The sequence below is a fragment of the Ceratina calcarata genome, unplaced genomic scaffold (genome assembly GCF_001652005.2).
Source record: "Ceratina calcarata isolate Rehan_Ccalc_2016 unplaced genomic scaffold, ASM165200v1 scaffold72.2, whole genome shotgun sequence".
NCBI classification, from domain to species: domain Eukaryota; kingdom Metazoa; phylum Arthropoda; class Insecta; order Hymenoptera; family Apidae; genus Ceratina; species Ceratina calcarata.
In genome coordinates, this window is record NW_017178472.1 from 1,765,473 (window position 1) to 1,787,646 (window position 22,174).

General features: G+C 36.7%; 5 protein-coding genes across 16 annotated transcripts in view; 4 read left to right on the forward strand and 1 right to left on the reverse strand.

The window, feature by feature from the left end:
* Positions 1-2,993, forward strand: part of LOC108630321 (Regulator of cullins 2) — a 25,270-nt gene extending 22,277 nt beyond the window's left edge. The window contains exon 2 of the mRNA XM_018033529.2: positions 1,440-2,993. Coding sequence (XP_017889018.1) covers positions 1,440-1,603 — 164 coding nt within the window. The 3' untranslated portion in view covers positions 1,604-2,993. The remainder of the gene's footprint in view (positions 1-1,439) is intronic.
* On the reverse strand, positions 2,984-9,640 carry mbt (serine/threonine-protein kinase PAK mbt). Of its 9 annotated transcripts, none has more exons than XR_001916875.2 (8): positions 8,818-9,182; positions 8,360-8,759; positions 7,880-8,299; positions 7,276-7,808; positions 7,042-7,195; positions 5,481-6,958; positions 3,359-3,457; positions 2,984-3,221 (listed from the first exon to the last, which is right to left on the reverse strand). XR_001916875.2 is itself a non-coding variant. In XM_026818039.1 (8 exons), the coding sequence occupies exons 3-8, from the start codon at positions 9,180-9,182 to the stop codon at positions 6,797-6,799; spliced, it is 2,034 nt and encodes a 677-aa protein (XP_026673840.1). In that variant the 5' UTR covers positions 9,183-9,190; positions 9,269-9,354; positions 9,437-9,640; the 3' UTR covers positions 5,221-6,796. The 9 variants fall into 9 exon arrangements, 4 of the variants coding, with proteins under 4 accessions (XP_017889013.1, XP_026673841.1, XP_026673840.1 ...); XR_001916876.2 differs by having other exon boundaries at positions 3,291-3,457; XM_026818039.1 differs by lacking the exons at positions 2,984-3,221; positions 3,359-3,457 and adding exons at positions 9,269-9,354; positions 9,437-9,640 and having other exon boundaries at positions 5,221-6,958; positions 8,818-9,190.
* Positions 9,641-10,416: 776 nt separating this feature from the next.
* LOC108630267 (odorant receptor 67a) lies at positions 10,417-12,235 on the forward strand. Its single transcript, XM_026818015.1, has 6 exons — positions 10,417-10,498; positions 10,673-10,936; positions 11,011-11,479; positions 11,584-11,683; positions 11,757-11,876; positions 11,942-12,235. Exons 1-6 carry the CDS (start codon positions 10,468-10,470, stop codon positions 12,233-12,235), a joined length of 1,278 nt encoding a protein of 425 aa, XP_026673816.1. The 5' UTR covers positions 10,417-10,467.
* Positions 12,236-12,453: 218 nt separating this feature from the next.
* Positions 12,454-15,360, forward strand: LOC108630279 (gastrula zinc finger protein XlCGF57.1). Of its 2 annotated transcripts, XM_018033465.2 has the most exons (4): positions 12,455-13,004; positions 13,285-13,362; positions 13,442-13,585; positions 13,663-15,360. In XM_018033465.2, the coding sequence occupies exons 2-4, from the start codon at positions 13,300-13,302 to the stop codon at positions 15,184-15,186; spliced, it is 1,731 nt and encodes a 576-aa protein (XP_017888954.1). In that variant the 5' UTR covers positions 12,455-13,004; positions 13,285-13,299; the 3' UTR covers positions 15,187-15,360. The 2 variants fall into 2 exon arrangements, with proteins under 2 accessions (XP_017888952.1, XP_017888954.1); XM_018033463.2 differs by having other exon boundaries at positions 12,454-13,004; positions 13,285-13,585.
* A 142-nt stretch (positions 15,361-15,502) lies between these two features.
* Positions 15,503-22,134, forward strand: Fancm (FA complementation group M). Of its 3 annotated transcripts, none has more exons than XM_018033668.2 (15): positions 15,503-15,821; positions 15,933-16,100; positions 16,208-16,380; positions 16,467-16,556; positions 16,616-16,840; positions 16,916-17,069; positions 17,137-17,258; positions 17,330-17,443; positions 17,513-17,678; positions 17,803-17,957; positions 18,016-18,262; positions 18,342-20,503; positions 20,582-21,263; positions 21,338-21,807; positions 21,885-22,134. In XM_018033668.2, the coding sequence occupies exons 1-13, from the start codon at positions 15,650-15,652 to the stop codon at positions 20,822-20,824; spliced, it is 4,191 nt and encodes a 1,396-aa protein (XP_017889157.1). In that variant the 5' UTR covers positions 15,503-15,649; the 3' UTR covers positions 20,825-21,263; positions 21,338-21,807; positions 21,885-22,134. The 3 variants fall into 3 exon arrangements, with proteins under 3 accessions (XP_017889157.1, XP_017889158.1, XP_017889156.1); XM_018033669.2 differs by having other exon boundaries at positions 20,582-21,184; XM_018033667.2 differs by having other exon boundaries at positions 20,582-21,807.
* Positions 22,135-22,174: the final 40 nt, after the last annotated feature.

A 22,174-nucleotide genomic window follows, 5' to 3' on the forward strand; every position in this document is an offset into this window, starting at 1 on the left:
TTCGAAATGATTGATGCAGCCAAGACTAAAGGCGTGGGCTCAATAACTATTGCAATCTCATCACCGTTAACGCACGCTGATATAACTGAAAAGCAGAATGTTATCGTTTCGGCCAATAAGTTATTCTCCTAGGCCTGGAATTAGCCACGATTACGTACTCAATCGTAGATCTATTTCTAATTCTGGCCATTCGGTAAATCATGCTACCAGGGATATTTTCATCGTTTACGAATTATTACGAAAGATACATATCTAGGTTAGCCAAGGTATCGACACGTTGCTTCAAACGAATCGAAACTTTCGGCAGACACCTGAAAATACGTTCAGTTAGGTCGCGTTGTGACTACGTGACCATCGCGAGTAGAAGAGAAGGAAAAAGAGATAGGAAGGAACACTCCAGAAGAGTCGTTGGTGTTGAGTGCGCATTTCGCGTCATATTGCCGCCTCATTCATGAGAATCAATTGGCCCGATGCCCTGTTCGCTTAAGACTCGGGGGCACGGCTGACACGTTTGCCCGGATCCCCTAGTGCGGGTCAACAAGAAACATCTCTTGACAAGCGTCACTAATAATTAATCAACCAACCGCCATTCTCTGAAAACAGTCGTGTGATTTATCACGGATTAAGTGTTTCGACCGCGAAACATGGTTCACGAACGTGTCATCAGTCTCGTTCACTTGCTTTAATTCGATTCGATTCACTTACCATTTTAAAGAGTCGACAGCCAAACTCCTTTGCCTAGGATTCTTAACGACTTAAATGTAGGCTCTAGAAAAATCCTTCAAAAAGACGCTCAAGTTACGAGTTTATTAGATAAGAGAATGGAAACTTGAGGATGTATACATCCCAGTCTGAAATAGGTGATACGTACAATCCAGACGATATAAATCACTGTCCGTCGATTGGTAGAATTCCCACTTGAAATATTACATAATGTTTTTCAACATTATTGTTCTAATTTTTATAATCTAATCTAAACATCAGACTAACATATTGTATCTATATTATCTCCATAATATCTTTATCCATATTTATATATCCATATCTTTCTATAGATATGCCTGATTATCTCTATGAATCTAACGTAATATTTATAATTTTATCATGTTAGCCGAGCCCACCAATTCTAGAAAATACTTTTCAAATAATCATACAGCGTTCATCGAATGTGATTGCAGAATATTCCCACTATGATGAGTAAGCGTAAAAATTTTGTAGAATGACTCGTGTTACAATCGTAAATTAAATATCGCGCATGTGTGTGTGCGATCGAGGATTCATCGTGCAGGTGGATTGATAACCGATAGTAACCGAAAATAAGCAATGAGAAATCGCGGACGAGCGAGAAGAAACTTATATTATTAACGCCCGTTAACACTTGCAACTTTACAATGTAGCATTGACGTTTGTTTAATTTCCTTTTATTTTTCAATTTTCAGACGCGTGTCTTCGGTGCCAAGCAGAGAGCAAAGAGGACTGCGTTGTCGTCTGGGGGGAGTGCAATCATTCGTTTCATTATTGTTGCATGTCTCTTTGGGTCCAACAGAACAATCGGTGCCCGCTATGCCAGCAAGAATGGTCCATTCAACGGATGGGAAAATAACCGAAGAAGTCAAGAAATTTTTTGATCATTACTCATCCCTTCTTCCGTCTATCTCTCTACCTATTCTATCGCTCAACTTTCTCTCTTCATCAGACATACTCCCCGTCTACTCACGATTCTTGATGACTATCAAAATTATTTAATCTTCAGACGTTTTGCTACGTCATAAGATATATGATCAAGATATTGGAGAAGTTCAATGTTCCGCGCGACGAAGTCCATGATACGCGTGACTAACAATAAAATATATTTGATTGATAAGCCACGTTTTTCGTACAATTTCCAATAAAAGCACGTTCATTTCAAATACTTTTGTAGAATTCTTTTAATAGTTTATTAAGTTCATCTGGAAGAGAAATCTTTCTTCTTGTGTTCAATTAAAACTTTACAAATCATTACATTTAACATTTTGCAGTTTGGTAAGGTGCGATACGAGCTGCACATATAATCGCGATCCAACTTTCGAAGGTCGCTCTTCTCTTCTTTGCTCTTAACCTGTTCTCTTCTACTATCCCCGTCTGGTTTCTGTTGATTCTTCCTTTTTATTCCCCTTCCTCCTTGTCCTGCAGCCTCGGTCAGGGCGCCGTTCGATAGTTACTCGGAATCACGTGTCGTCATTACCACGGGAGGCTCGTCCGGAGGCTCGACCAATCGAATAGTAGAAGGGCATAAAAGCGTTTATATTTATGACCTCGCAGTCGCTGCCGCTTCTTGTGATACCCTTCTTTTCCTTCCTTTTTTAAATCCTATGCTGTAAAATCTTCGGTCCTTCTCCTTGACTATCCTCCGAGTCTTGTCTGCCCCCACTTCTTTATCTATCTTTGTTTCTGAACTGACGCAAAGATAACTCGTGGTTACACGCACGGAATCTACCCACTGTATGCTTTTCTTTCCCCTTTCGCTGCGTCCTCTTCTCTATACATAGAACTGACGCCGCGTTCACGAAAGTCACAATGACGCAACAACCTAGATTTTTAGTACCGTCAGAATTAGTTGTTATCTAGTCGAAATTGTGCTGATCCACATTCGTAGAACTTTGAGCCTACAGATATAAATTTGTACAGTGGGACATTTCATAGGAAAAGGTATATTCGTCAATGGAATTACAGACCTACAAATCAATATTGTAAACGTTTAGCCGTTTAGCGTAAAAAATTATCTTACTTATGCTTGAGAGACATTTATGTTAAAGACAAAAATAGAATATTTTAGTTGGAAGAACGTTTAGCAGTCATTCATTTCATAAGCATTTGATATCTTAATCTTTGTAAAACTGTTCGTCATTGGTAGAAGTGTATTGATTTGGCGTACTCATCTCTTACGTTTAAAGTGTATAAAGTATGTGTATCAATGCGATCAGATTAAGAAAATAAAGCCGCCTTACAATTAATATATTTATTAGATTATTTTATAAAATGTCTTTATATACATACCTGTAGGAAGTAAAAAAGAATTAGGGGAATGAAGAACAGTTAAGTATCGAAGCGAAATGACGCAATGACAGAGAATTTCGTTCGTCATTCTGAAAGGCGGACCCTCGACTCGAGGTCAGCTCGAGACGAGCCTCCAACAGCTTGTCTTTTCATTGGTTCTGATGCAATGATAGTCACAGTGAGATCTGCAAATCCACATATGCTATAATTAATTATTTTACAACGTGCACCATTTATTTCGCGCAAGCGGTTACCGAACTTGCGAAGCGTTGCTCATTTATTGTACGTTACGTAAATATACATAATTAGACCCTTCCGGTACCGAAAAGTTATGTGAAATTGAAGTACTGTTCCTCGTGTCGAACTCCTGCGTATTACCAATGCTCGTTTGCCATTTCCTCGCAGGACTTTCAGAAGTCTCCTAAAAAAATTTACCTTTGTAACATTTCTCGAAACATGACAGTGGCTTAGAAAGAGTAAGAGAACATGACACGCAGGTATGCGGTTATGCAGCCATGTAGCGATGCTCGAGCACGTTCGCCCGTTAAACGCGATTCGAACATTACTTTTTGCATCATTTTCGAATTCTCTTTCGGAAAAAAGCGATGTATTGAAAGAAGTGCCGTTTCAGGTGGGTTTATCGCAATCGCGTATCTGCGTTATAAGCATTCAGGTAATTTTCTAAATTTGTCCGAGGAATTTTCCAACGGTTGAAACGTGCCACGTGAATTGTGCAACGTGAATTCTGACTACGATGCGATTTAATGAAAAAACATCGATTGGGTAATCGTGAAACATAGATAGTGCTAGTAATCGAGCAGAACGCGAAGGTCATTTCGGTCAAAAAGAGGCTCGTCACGTTCCACCAATCAACTGGTAATGTTTCAAAACTACTTTCTAAAGACGCGTTTAGACTTTAGACCAAACAAACGAGTACTTTTCATTTCTCCGTGTCAACAAAATTCAAGGAATGTGCCGTATCAACAGAGTTCAAGGAATTTGCCTAAATTCTGTCACAGTTAATCTTTTGACAGTGTAATAAAATTATAGTACATTTATATGTTTTCAGATTCAATATTTCTAATTCATCAATAAAATTATATGGATTTTTCTTTAACTTATTTGATTAAGTGGTTGGTGTTCTCAATTTGCTTATCTACTTGCTTGTTAAGTCTAAGGCAGTGATTCTCAACCTTTTTTTCGTCATGGTATACTTCTAATTATTAAAATCATTAGAAGTAATTTAAAAATTTGACGACACATTAACAATAAGATTAAAAGAATTTTATTTGGTTTCTTGATTGATGTACCTGTAATATATTTTGTAAAATTAGCGTAGGATAATAATTTTCAGTAACGTTGAGCCAGTCTTGAGAACTACTTGTCTGACGTTGCTAATACATGAGTATCCGCAGTGGCCAGGCCCATAGCCAGAACCTCTTTATGTAAGGGTCTAATTTTATACATACAGGATGTCCCTGAAAGTGTTAGAGCCGAAAAGAAGTGATTCTGGAGGTGTTTCTGAACAACAATTTCCTTTGGTAAAATGCACAGTGAGCTATGGTTTTTGAATTATTAACGAAAAACGCTGACCAATGAGAGCCCGTGTAGGGCCCACGCCCAGCTCGGATGATAATTTGAGCAGCTCGCGTTCATCTCGGGCGCCTGCGGGCGCTCTCGACTGCCACTCGTGCTCAAACATCAATCTCGCCCGGAAAGTCCCACTTTCGGCCCTTGGTGCACAATATACTATTCATTTCGGGAGGGGCCATTACATGACAGTAGCGGCATACTTCAAGAATCTCGCGGGACACTAGAGTGCCGCGGCACAATGGTTGAGAATCACTGATCTAAGGCTTGGAGCTTAGGGCTTAGACCAGGGCTTCTTAAACTTTTGTCATTCACGACCCCATTTATGATTGCGAGTTACCATTACAGTCGTCAAAATTTTGCTACGCGACCCCATTTGGGGTCGCGACCCATAGTTTAAGAAGCCCTGGCTTAGACCATAAACGCATCATCTTAATTTGAACCAATATACATGTGTATATTTGGAATCACGCGATAATAGTGCCATTAACACTTACTATCGTGTAAATTTCTACAAACGATACAAGAATATATGTTAACAAAATGCAATAAATTTTTCTGTATTTTTATAAATATATTATACAAAAACTGAAATTCATCTGAACAAATTTATTTTCTTGCTTGATCGCTTAATGTTCAAATTCCATTCTGGTAGACAGATCATCAATAATCAATAATCGACGTTTTATCGTATGCATGTGATACATGATTTCGACTACATAGCACAAGCCACTGATAATGTTACTTCTGGTGGCGAATACAATAAAAGTACAACAAATCGTTTCATATGATTTTCGTCATAAATGGCAGGTAAATTAATATTCTACAACGATTGTTCTTGCGTATGTACGTACAGATGACTCAAGTGGTTTCTGGACCAGCTTCGCATCCATACATAGAAAATACGTAACTACATACATCCTTCAGCGACGCAGCGACGCATAGAAAACTGTAAAGATAGAAAGAGAGAACGTGTTACATGTTACAATCTTCATGAATGTGTGCGAAGCGAGTCCACAGTTCGAAATACAATGAGCCATTTGTATACACATTTCATCTACGCCATAACATTTGGTAATATCTACACATCCTGTAAATATACTATTGTTATATATAATATATATATATCTTAGTCGCTTACTCGATTTTAAATCGTCTGGTCGGTCGGTGGCTTTTATCCATATTGTATTTTGACCTTTCGTTCGATCAGGATAAATGGCATTACGACTTATCATCTCAAGATTATTATCTCGTGTTCCGTCCACATGGAATATGTATGTATATATTCAAACGTGAACGATTTGTTTATGAACTTGTGAACTTAGAATACTTTTTTCATGATAGATTAACAACATACGTCGGTTTTATCAGTTAAATATTGTTTGAATCAGCATTGCATTATAAGCCTGATCCGTTTATCATTCTTATCCATTTAGGCAATTATTGTTTAAAGATGTTATAATTCATTGAATTTTTTTGTAATTAGATATCAACGCGCAATGAATAAGTTAGGTATGATTACCGTTCTTTTTTTCTTAAATACAGAAGACGAATATCAATTAAAACACTGATTTCTTTCTTAAGGTGGCCACTGTCGCTTTCACCTTATTAATACTTTCCGATTAAATATGACTATTCGATTAAAACCTTAAGTACATGCATAATAACACGCATAGTAACAACATTTACAAAAGTAGTTTTTATTCGGTCGATTAATCGCATCTCTTGCCGGCATCCAGATCAACAGTGGGAGATTTCTGTTTATCATCTCACACAAAATGTTCCACGGTTAATGAGTAATAAAGTAGGTATCGAAATAAAACACAAAAAGAGAAAAGCGCACGAAAAAACGACGCTGCTTAGCAAAGGCACTTGAGTGTGTACTATGATTCGATAAATAATTCGATATAAAAAATATGTTCTACAATACTAATGCCTATACCGCAGATAATATAGACAGATCTATAACGTAACGCTTCTATATTAAGGCCACAATGGAATGTAAGTACACGTTTAACAATCAAAGGCCATTTGAACGTCTCTAAGCTCTACATATCTTAAAATGTAACAACAAACTAAAAGAAAAACAATCGTGGACACAATTATTCTCGTAATCAGCGTCGGTGTTGATGAATTAATTACCGAACTCGTTTGCTTTTTCATTGCCTTGTCAACAATTCGTATGTCTAGAACCCCTCATTAATGGAATTAGAATACTTGGACTCTGTGCCTGCCTGAGAAACGGATGTTGCAATAATTCGGTCGCCGTGGCTCTTTGCGCCGGATCTCGAACAAGCATTCTCTCTAGAAAACCTTGAAGTCGTGGGCTGACCTTTATGATAATAACAAAAATGGAATTAATATACGTCGCCTCGTATCGCTGATCTTTGAAGCGCTACGTTGTCTAAAACTTACTTTATGAGAATTCTTCAGTTTTGGTGGGGGCATATCTCTGATACGTCTCATAGCTTGCAAGGGAGGCTCATTGAAGAACGGTGGCTCTCCATCGACCATCTCAATGATCATTATTCCTAATGACCAAATATCTACCTCGGGACCATACGGTAACCTGGCACCGCAAATGCAAATGTTTCACAGATGTTCCAGTAATAAAACAATTGTTCAAGACATAGAAAAAATACAACTTACCTTGATATAACTTCAGGACTCATCCAGTACGGCGTTCCGACGAGAGATTTTCGCCGTGGTAACTCTTGAGATACTTGAGCGCAAAAACCAAAGTCGGACAACTTGACTCTACCGTCGGCTGTCAATAGTATAGAATCGGATTTGATGTCTCTGTGAATAACACCCTGGGAATGTAAATAGGCAAGTGGCTTCAAACATTGAGAACACACTGTAGCGATCTGACTTTCATCCATTCGGGAATGCGTAACGATATCTGTGAGCGCTCCACCTTCAAGATATTCCATTACGACCCATAGTTCATCGTCTACCAAAAAACTATCGTACATTTCGACAATGTTCGGATGGTGATAATCTCTCATAATTACAACTTCGTTGAACAGTAATTCGCGTCTCTGTTGTTTCCTTAGATCCATTTTCTTTACAGCCACTTGTCGATTCGTATTCTTTTCGGTCGCTATACATACCGTTCCTGTACTTCCTTCGCCGATTTTAAGGAAATTTTCTAAATTTTCTCTTGGATCACCTCGACTCACCTAAGCGTTTTTAAACAACTTTTACGCTGCACTTTTTTCATACGTGTATTATTATAACTTTTTGTACTTACGACCATCTGTAAAGCCGCTCGGAATTGTTCATGGGTGAGTCTTTGTTCCGCTGTTTGCTTATTGGACGTACTTGAACCCGAGCCTGAACCGACCGTTAAATTTCCCGAAGACAGAGCGCTCTTCATATTCTGATTTTGGTCCGGGGTCGCGTTGTTTCCAGAGGACGGTAAACTGGACTTTGATAGATTATGCATCGATTGAGACGTCTCAATCGGCTTTTTCATATGAGATTGCAAGATGGACGGATTTTCCGGTGTACTGTACGCTTGCGAATATTTATTGACGTTATGCGTACTTAATTGACTTAGTGGTCGCTGTGAAGCAATAGAACCCACAGGTGAAATTTTCGGCTGCAGTTTATGCAAATGAGTATTTTGATTTAATTGCTGGTCCCTGGACGATGACTCCACGTTTGAAATCTAAAAGTGAGGCATAAGATAAAAAATGGAAGGATAAAATTAATAATGTAACTTGCATACCTGAACATTCCCATTGTATTGGCCGGAAGCAGCATTTATTTGAGTATTTAGCCTATGGAATTCAGATTCTGTAAGCTGGGGAGTGCTTGGACTTTGGGTGGGACATTGAGGAGTCGAAATAGGACTCAAATTTTGAAAATTTAAAGACAAATTTGGAGGATTTGAGCCAGCGTGTGTTAAATTAGGAGAAGATTGCATATTTGGATTGAGATTTTGCAAATTTGGGATCATGTTCTGTACACTAGGATTCATGTTGCCTGTAACGTTAAAGGAATTTTGTTGTCTCAATTTATCAAGATAATTGTGTTGCTTTCCATAGCTGACATATCCCTGTACTTGATTAGCATTAGGCGGTACTTCTTGACCTTCTGGCACTGAGGGTGGCAAATTACTATTATGCCTAAAAGTTAAATAAATGAGTATATTTAATAATTATATCTTTACTTGTATAGTTTTACCTATAATCTCTTCTAAGTCTTGGAGGACTTGAAGAACGAAGTGAATTAGATCTAGCAACAGTACTAGTCTTAGGCAAGCCATTTTCAGTATTTTTTTCTGCATTTGATGTCCTTGCCTTCGGGTCATTATGACCACGAACAATTGTTTTTAAATCTAGGATTTCTGTAGGTGTAATTTCACTCGGATCTACTAGAGGCAGCGGTCTATTTGTAGACTTTAAAATTTGATTATTCCCAACAATAGAAGCCCATTGTAAAGGAAGTCCAATGAATTTCCCTTCACGTTTGTCAAACCCTGTATGCACACGATGTTCAAAATTTGTTGGGGTAGATATTTGTGGTTTCTTTTTCTTTTTCGCAAACATCGCCCTTCCTATAACAATGATCTTCAGATAAGAAACAATTACCTAATCCGAAGGACTGTAGGTTTGAATCTATCAACTGTGCTCACAACAAGTGGTCCATTCTTAGGTACAATTTTTACACACTTTCAAAAACATAATACCCGTAACTTACTTATCACGATTCGAGATAGGACTAGAATTAGAAACCGTATTGTCGCATAAAATTTAGACGAAATAATCAAGACGCAGAGAAGCCAAATGACAGCAACGCCTACCAGTACGTGATGCGACCCCCTTGACGTGATTTTTCTCAGTTGTTGCTTAAATCTTTCACCAATGTTTATTTCCCTTTAATGGTGGAACGATTCGAAAAAGAGATAAAATCGAAATAGTGTCGAAACATAAAAGAAACAGGTAGTCAAAATAGGTAAATACAACATTTAGTCTTTCGACAGGTCGTTCACACACCGGCGCTCCACGCGGAGAGCTCACGAATCTTACCTGGCATTTGGTTCGTGACAATTTACTTATGTAAATGTGCGTGAGGTAGCACCTGCACTGCAATGAGATTACCACAAAGAACATAACGCACGGAAAACTGTGTCGAGAGAAAGCGATCGATCTTGATTCGAAATGAAAAGACACATCGATTCGCGATCGTGATCGTCCTAGTTGATTGATTAGGTGTTCGCGCGAAATAGAAGAATGTTGGCTCCCTTTTCGAAGATTGATCGAACAAGTTTTGAAACTACACGAAGTCGTTAGTGGAGGAAAGCTTAAATGCATTCGAATTTTAGACTGAATATACTTTTACATATATTTTGGTTCACTTTTGTATCACTGACATATACGACGAGTTAATAAAGTTTCGTCGAACAAATTGTTAAGATCAACGAATGTTATCATAGAGTGAAGGGATGTTGCGTTCGCGACGATACATCGAGTTGTCTTCCGAATTGCATTACACCTCATTCGTAGGATCGATCAGAATTATTAAAAATGTACGAGAGAAAGGGGAGACTGTTCTTAACTAGTCTGAAACTTTGTTGTCCTAACTACATTTCATCGTAGTTGCAAAAGAAAAAACGCAACATCGCAACGATGCTACAATTCCCAAGAGACGAGACGAAATAAAGTATTAAACATTGTACGTTTTTTGCCCTACCCTTTCTTACCATAGACTTTGCTTAAAGTTCTTACCATGAGTATTTAATGTTGCCAACCAACATTTTTATTACGGTGCGCAAGTAGAAAGATAAAGTTAACATTTTCTTTCGTATGTAGAAAAAGTTTGCATGAAACGAATATGTCGAAGACGAAGTTGGATTCTTTGGCAGGTGTATTTCGTTTCATATTTTTCACATAGCATTCCGTCTGTTCTCATAAGTCTTAACGCTAGAACTACACGTTTGAGTCGTTGACACAATCTTATAAATGACTATAATTTAGTCTAATTTCACGGTGTCGTTCTAGACTTAATAAATTTTGTTACTCTTTCATTATATGCGTAGACTATGAATGGGTAGTCAGCCTAAACCGGAGTAGTTTGAAGGTAATCGGAGTCTGGCCTGTTAAAGAAGACAAGAGAGAGAGATTGTCCCCGAAATTTCGCGCAGCGGTATCGTTGACAATATTCATCTTTTGTCTGATTCCTTGCATATTCGATTTGATTAAACAATGTGATAGTGTAGTGATGATTGTGAATAACTTTGCTTATTCCGTGCCTTTAACAATAACGATAATGAAATTCAGCGTGGTGTTAAACAAAAAGGAAGGTAAATTCCGCATCGTCTCTGATAAGGAGAAATATCGTGCACTGGGGTACGTATTATTATTTATTTTTTTGAAGTTCTCTCGCCGCTCGTGGACATGATTGCCGAGGATTGGGCAAAGTCGAAACCGGACATCGAGAGAAATGTGATGATACGACGAGCGCGTGTCGGTCGAACAATCAACGTAACTGGTTTTATCATGGGGATGTTTACAATATTGCTCATAATACTTCTGCCAAGATTCGGTATTTCCATTCAATTCGTTAAGAATGGGACCGATCCGAAAGACGTTCTCCCATTGCCAAGCTATTTTTTCTACGACGTCCACAAAACTCCGCTGTTCGAGATACTCTACGTTACGCAAACCTTTGGCGTAATATTAATAATAAATTGTTACCTCGGGATCGATAATTTGGTTGGGTTGTTAGTTCTGCACATTAGCGGCCAATTGAAAAATCTTCGTGTTCGTCTTGCAAACATAAAAGAATCAGAAACTTTTAATTACGTCTTAACGGCTATCGTGGAACGACATATACGACTTATCAGGTATTCTTTAATTAATATTTTTCTCGTATGGTTTTACATAAAAGAATCGTTGTTCATGACCTACGTGAAATTATTGACTCGTTCGTTTATTAATATCGGTATAGCGCAATTGATGTAATCGAAAGTACATTTACTTTGTTACTTCTGCTGTTGTTATTGTATTGCGGTTTGATCACATGCATTTATGGATTATTAATTATCACTGTAAGTAAATGAATTTTCACAATTAAGGAATGGTGGGTAGGTGTTCTAATATTCTAATGCATGTTTAATATAGATATTTCTTGAAGAAAAACAGATCTCCATGGTTCGCGCAGCTTTCTTTGCGTCCGTTATTATAAATGCGTTCGTTCAAATGTGTCTCTATTGTATCGCAGGACAACTTTTATTGAGCGAAGTAAGTGAAAATTCTCATTTACATTCATTGTATCGTATGTTAATTTTTTTTTATCGTGCACATAGGCCGAAGGAATATTTGATGCCGCGTATGAATGCGGGTGGACGAGTCTCGATCCAAGAAAATCAAAGAGTTTGATTTTCTTGATGATAAGAGCAAATAAGCCAATTTATATAACCGCCGGAAAAATATTGCCTATGACGATGCCAACGCTCTGTAACGTAAGATGTTTCCTTTCCGCCTTGAATTATTCATTTTTTCTTCATCTGTGTGAATTTTTGTTTCTTAAGTTAAAACCATTTCAGATACTAAAGATATCATTCAGCTACATGTCTTTTCTACTAACGAAGATGCAATGAAGTATCATTCAATTTTTTAAAACTCCTTCAGTCAATTCGCGATTTCTGTATTATTAGAAAAGACTAATTATTATTTGAAGAAGAACAAAATATAGTAGTTCCAACATTAAATTGAACACTGACGAGTAATTGAATTAAATAAAGAGAAAATTGGAAATGATTAAAAAATTGTAAAATGATTACAAAAATAAACGTTTAGTATGATAGAAAATCCTTTTTCCTTATTATTTCATTGTTATAAACATGTCCTAACATTTTTTTCGTTTTGTCTTCCGACTGCTGAAGTATACATTTAACATATATCAAAGAAGATCTATCCTCTAGAAAAAAATGTATATACACATAAGTTATCGACCGTAATCATTGAGCTCGCAAGTTTCGTATAAGTGTAAAACTTGTTAAATAGTGGTATGATATGGTTGAGCTGTTCAGTAACTTTATGTCCATGTCCATATTGTCCATGTGCATGTATATATGTACGAACGTACACGTACATATGTATAATCGTGCGCTGGATGTATGGTATTTATGTAACGTAACGTATGCCTGTCATGTGTATAGAGGAACGCACAGTATAGTCTCATGATACATAAGTAAATCGATCGATTGGACAGGTTTAATTTCCTCAGAAGGATTAATAGGACATGCCCCTAATTACAAGAAAGAACAAAAAAAATTCACTACGCTGACGTACAAAAAGGAGGAATTTGAATTTAATGGATTTTGATTCGTGTGTTATACATTGTGGGTGAAATGTATAATCTTTGCTGTAAGTATAGTTTTAGAAGGATCACTGTTTAAAACCGTTTCTCTCGAAAGAACAAACGAAATAATGAAATTATTGCAGAACCTTACAAATAAATCGATTGCGCGCGGTCAATTTTTTACGATAATTAAGTTTTGCATTGTACTTTTAAGGTTATATGACTGTACAGTATTGCACAGTATTGTTGTATTGCAATTGTTTGTGTTGTATGGACGGCATGATCGTCACGTTTGTACACGAGATATGTTCCGTTTGAATAATAGAATTTTGATTTTGTTTTCAGAGCACAGAATAGCAAATGGAAGATTTTAAAGTGAAAGATGAACCGATGGATGTATTAAACATAGACAGTCAGGTTATGGTAAACGTTTTCTATGAAACAGCAGCACCATACAATAGAATGCTTCTACAAGGACTCTAACTTAAACCCTTACTTTAAGGACGAAAACATTGTAAGCGTTGTACTTAAGGAAGAACCAGGCGATAGATTTGATCCAGACTACATGGAGGACATCTGTTCTGGGACTTTCGAGAAGGTATTTTTACCTATCGAAAATAACGAAGTTGACTTCTCTAATGAAATGGTAAATTTCATACGAAATTGTCGATGTATGAGCCTCGTTTGTAGAAGGATGAAATCAATCGAACAAAACGATTCTAGGTAAAACTTGAACTGGATGGAGAATCGAGTAGCCATCAGAATTGGACAGCGCAAATCACGAGTGCAAATTTATGCGACAAAGACGATGGCGCTATGCAAAGGTGCTTAACGAACGCAAACTTCATTCAAGCTCATGATGCCGAGAAACACTCCGGGTTCTGCCCGAACGGACAACAACCGAAATTTTATAAGATACAATGCGCGATTTGTAAAAAATGGTTCTTGAACAATGACTCTATGGTCACTCATTTGAGACTGCACTGTAGCGGAAATCAGTGCGAGGTTTGTCAACAACATTTTCAGGACAATTCGAGTCTACATGCTCACATGCTAACTCACGTTGGTATGAGTCCACTGGAGTGCAATGTTTGTCAAAAACGATTCGCTTACAAATGGTGTTTGCGTAGTCATATGCAGATGCACGTGCTAGAAAAACCATATGACGATGCGTTACAACAAGCATTCATGAAGAGACCGGATTCTGAACATGATCAGTCAATGACCACGGAAGACCACAGAATATTCGAGTGCGATGTCTGTCACGCGACATTTAAAGAAAAATCTAGTCTGAATCGGCATGTGCTTACTCACACAGAAGAAAGGCCGTACAAATGCGATGTATGTTTTGCAGCATTTAGGGAAAAAGCGAAGTTGAACATGCATATGACGTTGCATGGAGGAAATAAACAGTTCAAATGTACAATGTGTCATAGATCGTTCATGCAGAAAACGGCGTTAAACAATCACATGCTGGCGCACAGCGGCGAGAAACCACACGCCTGTAACATTTGTGAAAAAACGTATAAACGGAAATCGGAATTGATAAGGCATACGATGGTTCACACTGGCGAAAGACCGTACGAATGCAAGGAGTGTCTAATGACGTTTCGAGAAAAGGCGAAGTTGAACTCGCATATGCTGGTGCATACAGGCGAGAAACCGCACGAATGTCATATATGTCATAAGGCGTGCGCCCGGAAATCCGACCTTAACAGTCACATGTTATTGCACACCGGTGGTCAATACGATTGTAAAGTTTGCGATAAAATATTCACACGCAAATCGGATCTAAATCGGCACACCTTGATACACACGGGCGAGAAGCCGTTCGCGTGTGAACTCTGCGAAATGGCCTTTAGAGAGAAGACTAGACTAAATTCCCATATGCTTATACATACCGGTGACAAACGGCATGCTTGTCATATTTGTCAAAAGACGTTCAAGGAAAAATCTTCGCTACGGAAGCATATGTTAAGTCACACTGGTGACAGACCGTACGAATGTTACGTTTGTCATAAAGCATTTACTCAGAAAACGACATTAAATAGTCATATATTGGTGCACGCCGGGGAACGACCGTACGAGTGTAGCGCGTGTCAGAAAATATTTAAAGATAAGCCTACGTTGAAGAAACACCTATCCATGCACATAAATGAAAAAACTCACGAATGCCTGATATGTTTAAAAAAATTTGCCCACAAAGCTGCATTAAATAGTCATTTATCATCGAATCATACATGTTAATACGAGGGATCTAGTCTATTATATATATCTCGGCTTTTAGTTACTTTTTATCAAGCACTATTCGTCTATAGCTGCGTAAACATCTGTGTACATCCGTTCTATATGCTCACTGGTCCATTCGATCGCATTCTTTTATGTATTTTACGTATAATAAATTAATTTGTAATTAAGTAACTTGTTGAAAGTCATTTGCGAACCCTTGCACAGCGAATGTTCATGATTTTTAACTTCACATTATCACGGATGCGGCCACAGCCGACAGGATGTCAAAATTTAAAAAAAATAGTTTAAAATACCACTACTAGTTGGCAACAGTAATATCAATGTGAACGGGATACTGTATTGAGTTAGTGGATGTAAGATGAGGGTTAGAAATATAGTTAGGAGTTCGTCGTAGTTCGGATCTTATTACTGAAGTCTAATTATTATTTTGATCAATTAAGAGAAGCTAAATCAACAAAAAATGGAATTATTATCGCAGAATCCACAAATATCAACTGATTCTGAAATAAAAGGATTCGACATTTCTGCTGGCAAAACATGGATTTATCCCGAAAACTATCCTATCAGAGATTATCAGTTCAATATTGTCAAGTCTTGCTTATATACAAACACTTTAGTTTGTTTACCCACTGGTAAATAAAATGATATTTTAAAACAGAAAGAAAAGAAAACAGTAGTAAGAGAAAAGTAATTATGGAAAGTTAGTATATGTATTTTAATGTTTTATATTTTTTATGTATTAGGACTAGGAAAAACATTTATTGCTGCAGTTATAATGTATAACTTTTGGAGATGGTATCCTCGTGGAAAAGTAGTATTTCTAGCACCAACAAAGCCATTGGTTGCTCAACAAATTGATGCTTGTCACAATGTAATGGGTATACCTACTATAGAGACTGTTCAACTTACAGGTATAGCAAAATAACTTTTTTACTAATACTAATGATTTCTATAGATTTTGGAATATGACTCACATTTATTATATTATCAAAGTCTTAAAATACATTGTACGTTACAGGAGCAGTCAATCAGAAGCAACGTGAAGCAGTTTGGTTGAAAAAACGAGTGATATTTGCAACGCCTCAAGTTTTTCAGAATGATTTAGAAAAACATGTTGTACCTAGTGATTTAGTGAAATGTGTAGTTATAGATGAAGCTCATAAAGCTTTGGGGAAACATTCTTATTGTGAGGTAAATGTGCCTTCTTAGAAGCATTCGTTTGCACGAATGAGAAGATAATAGAAATTTTTAATTATCATATATTTTTATATTCTCAGTGTATTCGATTATTGGCTGAGAAGAATCAATATTTCAGAGTGTTAGCATTATCTGCTACACCAGGAAATAAGATCGGCAATGTTCACGAGGTATCTTATGCACATAACTTATATTTAAGTATGAATTAAAACAGTAAAGTTTCTTGTAGGTGATACAAAATTTACTAATAGCTCACATGGAATTGAGAGATGAAACATCTATTGATATTGTACCATATATTAACAAGAGAGAAGTTGACGTTATTTTAGTACCTCTTAACAAAGAACTGTTACAATATAAAGAAAGATATATCTTAATTATGGATAGGCATGTAAAAGTTTTACTACAAAATAATGTTCTTCGCGGAAATACGGCAAATATCTCAAAAGGAAGGGTAAAATATCTTATTAGATACTTTATGTAGATCTAAAAAAGAAGAAAGTGCTAAAAGATTTTTCGTAATATCCAGATATTTTACATATCAAGAGAATATCAGAATAAAACAAACAAAACGGGGAATTATGGAATGATTATGAAAACAATAACCGTGTTACTCTCAATGTATCATGCCTACGAGCTTCTGATCAGAGACGGACTAAGAGCATTTTATAAATTCTATCAAGGTATGATTTTACTAGCTTTCTAGCATACAAAGTGAATTTTTTAATAATTTCTATATTATTATAATAGATCACAATGATAAATTTTGGATGAACGACGAACTACAATTGCAAGAATTGCTGGATGATATTAAAAATTATTTAGGTCCATTTCCGGACGCGAAAGCTTTAAGCGAAGAAACCATAAAAGATGTCTGTATAAATTTTCTTAAAGCTCATAAAATTTATTATTTATTCCTAAACAATTGGCAAACGGATTTCAGATACCAGAAGATCTTGTATTCGGGCATACAAAGTTTGCAAAGTTGAAAGAACTCCTTTTGAACCATTTTAAAAATAATGATAAGAATGATACAAGAGCTATAGTTTTCGTCGAGGTTCGTAATCTTTAGGTTGATTAAGATATTAAACTGGTACACGGAATATAATTGTTTTCTTGTACATAGTATCGACAGATTGTGAGCGAAGTATATGTTTTACTACGGCAATGCCAACCCATAATAAGACCGCAAATGTTTGTCGGCCAAGCTGGACAAAAGCAAAAACAGCAAGTAGAGGCCTTGAACAAATTTCGAAGCAATCATGTAAATGTTCTTGTATCCACGAGTATAGGTACGTAATGCACTGATTACGTGCAAATATTATCATCATACATCACTATATATCATATGTATCATATCATTGCCATATGTATCATACATCATTTGAAAATGAAGATTACTTTGATGCTTTATAGGAGAAGAAGGGTTGGATGTTGGAGAAGTAGATTTAATAATTTGTTTCGACGTGTCCCAACATTCTCCGATCCGATTGGTGCAAAGAATGGGAAGAACGGGTCGAAAACGCGATGGGCACATAATCATTCTTGTCACGGATGGTAAAGAATACGAGGTAATAAATAGTATATCCGAGAACTCGAAAAGATTTCACATCTCATGTTCAATTACAGACGTTAAAATCCACAATGGCTAGAAGAGATTCCCTGAATGACAAAATATTAAATACCAGTAACATTTGTTCTTCGCTTTATCAAAACAATCCTCGTATGATCCCCGATCATTTAACACCCGAATGCATAAAAATGCATATTAATGTTCATCCGAAAACGCCAACTGTACAATCCAGAAGCGGGAAAGGAAAATTAGATAAGAAAGATAATAAACGTTACAATAATCTAAAAAGGAAAGTTAACACAGGTAATAAAAATATATCAATACGTACATGGAACATGTAGAATCTTCTTTAAAGTCTTAATCGAATAATCGTACTTTTTAGAATCTAATTTGGAATCGGGAAAAGATGGAGGTCAATTTTCAATGATAAAATATTTGAGGAACGATCAAACGAAAATGAAAGATTGTGAAATACGTACTCCTAATAATTTCCAAAATAATATCCGTAATGTCGTAAAATCATCGGACGTAAAAATTCTTACTTCAGATAAGGATTCCCTTGAGTTTCTTACGACGTGTGCTTTGATAAATTCGGAAAGAGAAGGAAATAAGGAGAATGAGAATATTAACGAATCTTACATACCCCAGTTTCCTTACATTAGAAATTTCTTTAATTTTTCAATACCAGGTACTGAAATCCTTGAATGTGTAAGCACATTGAGTGATACTGCTCTTTTTGAAAGCGATAAAAAAGAATTGGATAATGATAGTGAAAACGAAAACGAGAAAGATTTATATGTAGATGATTACTTGTTTGATGACGTAGGGGGTGACTTTTCTAATGAATGTGTATTCGAAAAAACAACGAACGTAGACGTCAACAGGTGTGTCACTTCAAAATCGAGGTTCGAAGATATCTTCGATGAAAGCGATGAAAGCGATACATCGGACAACGTAGAGAAGAAGCATGACGCTTGTGCTTCATCAGTTGCTTCCGGTCGATGTGAAAGCAGCAAATCAGAAAAAGAATTTAATAAATTAGGGAATTGTGAATTTAGTAAATTTGAGGATATATTAGACGACTCATCTGATGACACAGAAATTAGTTGTGATTCGAAACTTGGATTCAGTATGGCTGAAAATGTCGAACAAACGCATATTAATAACATTAATGTTTTTCAAGAAACAAAAATAAAAGATTTTTCTGACACTATAAAACTATGTGATAGCAAATTAAAAACAAGCGAAGAAGCGAACAAGAATAATTGTACATCAGTATCTGTTTGTTCTAAGAACTTAGACACTTCTAATGTGTCACAAACAAATCATGGAAGATCGCAATTAAGTTTAGAGTCAATGACTCAAGAAGCAAATAATGAGTCTGACCACGATATGTTTGAAGACGATAGTGTTCTGTTGCAAGTTTGCAGTCAGATAGATCAGTTAAGTTCCATTGATCAAATGGATACACTAAATAAAGATAAGGTTGAGGAAAACATGGATGATAATGAAAACGAGGTCGACATGGAATTGAGATTGGAAGAATTTGAATGGGACGACTGCTTTGAAATTCCGGCCAACCCTGTCAAAGATGATATAAAATATACATCTGAAGGAACAGAAACTAGTAACAAATCAGTCGACAAAGGTAGAGATAACATCGTACGGAATTCTTCGGATAAGTCTTGGACTTCTATCAAAGAACCAATAAGACAAACAAATAACACATCAATCAGCAAAGCTGGGAATAATGTCGAACAGAATTCTTCGGATGATGGTTGGATTTGTGTCAGAAAACCGATAACACAAAAAAGGAATATATCAGTTAACATAGCTGAAAGTAAAGTCGAAAGATATTCTTTGAGTGAGAGTTTTATTTCTAATAGCACATCGATGGCACAAAAAAGTAACATATCAGTCAGCACAGCTGAAACTAGTATCGAAAAGAATTCTTCGGATGACGGCTGGATTTCCGTAAAAAAACCAACGAACGTATCAGGGAATGTTCTTCAAGAAAGTATTTCGGAAAAATTAGCCAATATAGGAAAGAGAAAAAATTCGGTATGCAATTTTCCGATAAATAATTCACTGGACGATGGTTGGTTTTCCAATGTGAAAGAAAATAGAAGTCCATACTTCAATAAGTCACACTTTGACCTGACCGAGATATATAGTGACACATCCTTTGAAAATGAATACAAAAGTCGGAAAAGCGAAGCGAAAGATATTCAAAAGAATAAAAGATTACGGAAACGTCGAAAATTGAACAAAGCGAGGAAAGAATTTCTAAATGACGAAGCAGAAGTTTCTTTGAACGACTTTACGACAGATGGGAGTTCCGGCACCGACGAAGATCTTGAAGGTTTCGTTAGTTATACGCAGAATGTGCACGATACGACCGACATGCATGTTCATTATTTAAAAAGCGTTAGAAGCCCAGTTAAAAAACCAAATGGTTTTATTTTTAAGAAACCTCGTGAACTCGATTCCAAAGTGGAGATATATTCGCAACCCTTAAGTCAACTCGACGATACTTACGTAAATGTAAATATTTTAATCTTCTTATTTGTCATAACTATTTTATATAATTATGCGGATTTCTTAAAATATTACGATTTTCAGGATTCGTTTTGTGTAGCGGGAGACGAAATTGAAGATGTAGAAATGATTCAAGAAGAATGTTTATTAGAAAAAGCCGAACGACTTCTTAAAAGTCGAAAACGCAAACGTCGTGAAAAGGAATCGAACAATTGTACAGAAGGGAATAATCGAAGAAACATAATTCATTTAGACAGCAGTAGCGAAGATGAGATCGAAATAATGCGCAATCAAATAAGAGATGGGACGCAGTTAGCGCGAACTTGACAATTTCACACATTATAAAACGATTAGCGTTCAATCGCTTATCTTCCTACTTCTTCAATGTCATAGAATCTTTTGTTTACTCATAAAAGAAAAAAGAATAGTTATCTTCTTTTCTTGGAAAATTCTGTTCAATGTAAAGTGATTTTCCGAAACCCCGTGTCGAATTGAAGATAGAGGTGGTTCAAAATGTGAACAATGAGCATAATACTTTTCACAAGCCCAGGTATGCAAGGAAGAGCTATTACAAAGGTGAAACTACCTTACCCCGCCCTTACGAGGGTTGAAGATGTACCTGCTGTTATTTTTCCCAAATGGTGAACTGTCTGTGATCTTTTGTGCTCTCAACGCATATAAACCCAGGTCTGTGAATATTTCGTTTAGTCGTCAGACTTGGAAGGCACTGGAACGGTGCACGAATACTTGCGTGAAATTAAAAAAAGTACTGATATTTCTAAGATTAAAAAAGAAAATACCGACAAATAATGCATCGCGTTTTAATTATCTGGTTAATAGTCGGCTTGTGCGGAGCTATGGTTGTGCCGGTTAAAGAACAGAAGGACAATAACGAACAGATCCATCGTGAACAACAATCGAACGAGAGAAGCGTCGTAACGTCTCCGATCAATAGTCAGGAACAATCGCATCACGCGATAGTGGCTAAAGGGAATCAAGCAATCGCTAGTAGATACTTTTATCCGTTTTATCCTGAATACAGCAATGGATACGTGATGCAGACTGGATATGAGAATTATCTCGTGCCTAAGGCTCTTCAAACGCAAACGGCGAACGCTTTTTCCGCTGTCGATGTTATGACGAACTTGCTTCCATTCTCCGGTGAAATTCTGATGTATGGAGCACGAGCCAGTGTTTACCTTGTGCATTTCCTCTTCCCGGTTGTTGTAGGCGGGCTTTTTATGACCGTGCTCTGTATGTATACTACGATTTGTACCAACTACCTCGGTTTTAGCCTCACGAACGATCAGGTAAAGAACCGTGTTTTCCGAAAGGACTTCTTTCGATAAATTCAATTTTTATATTGTATTTAAATCTCATTTCGCAGATAAAAGAACAGATAGCGGAAATAGCTCGAAGTTACATGACTACCGAGGCTGTGAATGCAGCTAGTTTATTAGTTTCGCAAGCTCTCGAAAAATATTCACTGATGCAGAATGAAGAATACGAAAATATTAAGTTAAAGGAAACCGACAAGCCTGTCTAAGAATACAATTACCTCAGGGTTTATTACATACGAAGCATAATTGTAAATAAATGCTATTTTCATTAAATATAACTAACAAATGCAACTGAAATGTTTGTTCTTATTAATCCCTGTTGAACTAACGTGTATAT

What these genes read in the sequence shown, in the direction of transcription:
- Fancm (XM_018033667.2), top strand. Translation starts at nt 15,650, where the DNA reads ATGGAATTATTATCGCAGAATCCACAAATATCAACTGATTCTGAAATA. An exon ending in GCGAAGAAACCATAAAAGAT is followed by an intron (nt 17,259 to 17,329) that starts GTCTGTATAAAT and finishes AACGGATTTCAG; the next exon opens with ATACCAGAAGATCTTGTATT. An exon ending in TCGACGATACTTACGTAAAT is followed by an intron (nt 20,504 to 20,581) that starts GTAAATATTTTA and finishes TACGATTTTCAG; the next exon opens with GATTCGTTTTGTGTAGCGGG.
- mbt (XM_018033524.2), bottom strand. Translation starts at nt 9,182, where the DNA reads ATGTTTGCGAAAAAGAAAAAGAAACCACAAATATCTACCCCAACAAAT. An exon ending in AGACTTAGAAGAGATTATAG is followed by an intron (nt 8,760 to 8,817) that starts GTAAAACTATAC and finishes TTTAACTTTTAG; the next exon opens with GCATAATAGTAATTTGCCAC. An exon ending in AGTCCTGAAGTTATATCAAG is followed by an intron (nt 7,196 to 7,275) that starts GTAAGTTGTATT and finishes TTGCGGTGCCAG; the next exon opens with GTTACCGTATGGTCCCGAGG.
- LOC108630267 (XM_026818015.1), top strand. Translation starts at nt 10,468, where the DNA reads ATGTCGAAGACGAAGTTGGATTCTTTGGCAG. An exon ending in GGTGTTAAACAAAAAGGAAG is followed by an intron (nt 10,937 to 11,010) that starts GTAAATTCCGCA and finishes ATTTTTTTGAAG; the next exon opens with TTCTCTCGCCGCTCGTGGAC. An exon ending in ATGGATTATTAATTATCACT is followed by an intron (nt 11,684 to 11,756) that starts GTAAGTAAATGA and finishes TGTTTAATATAG; the next exon opens with ATATTTCTTGAAGAAAAACA.
- LOC108630279 (XM_018033463.2), top strand. Translation starts at nt 13,376, where the DNA reads ATGAAACAGCAGCACCATACAATAGAATGCTTCTACAAGGACTCTAAC. An exon ending in TTGACTTCTCTAATGAAATG is followed by an intron (nt 13,586 to 13,662) that starts GTAAATTTCATA and finishes AAACGATTCTAG; the next exon opens with GTAAAACTTGAACTGGATGG.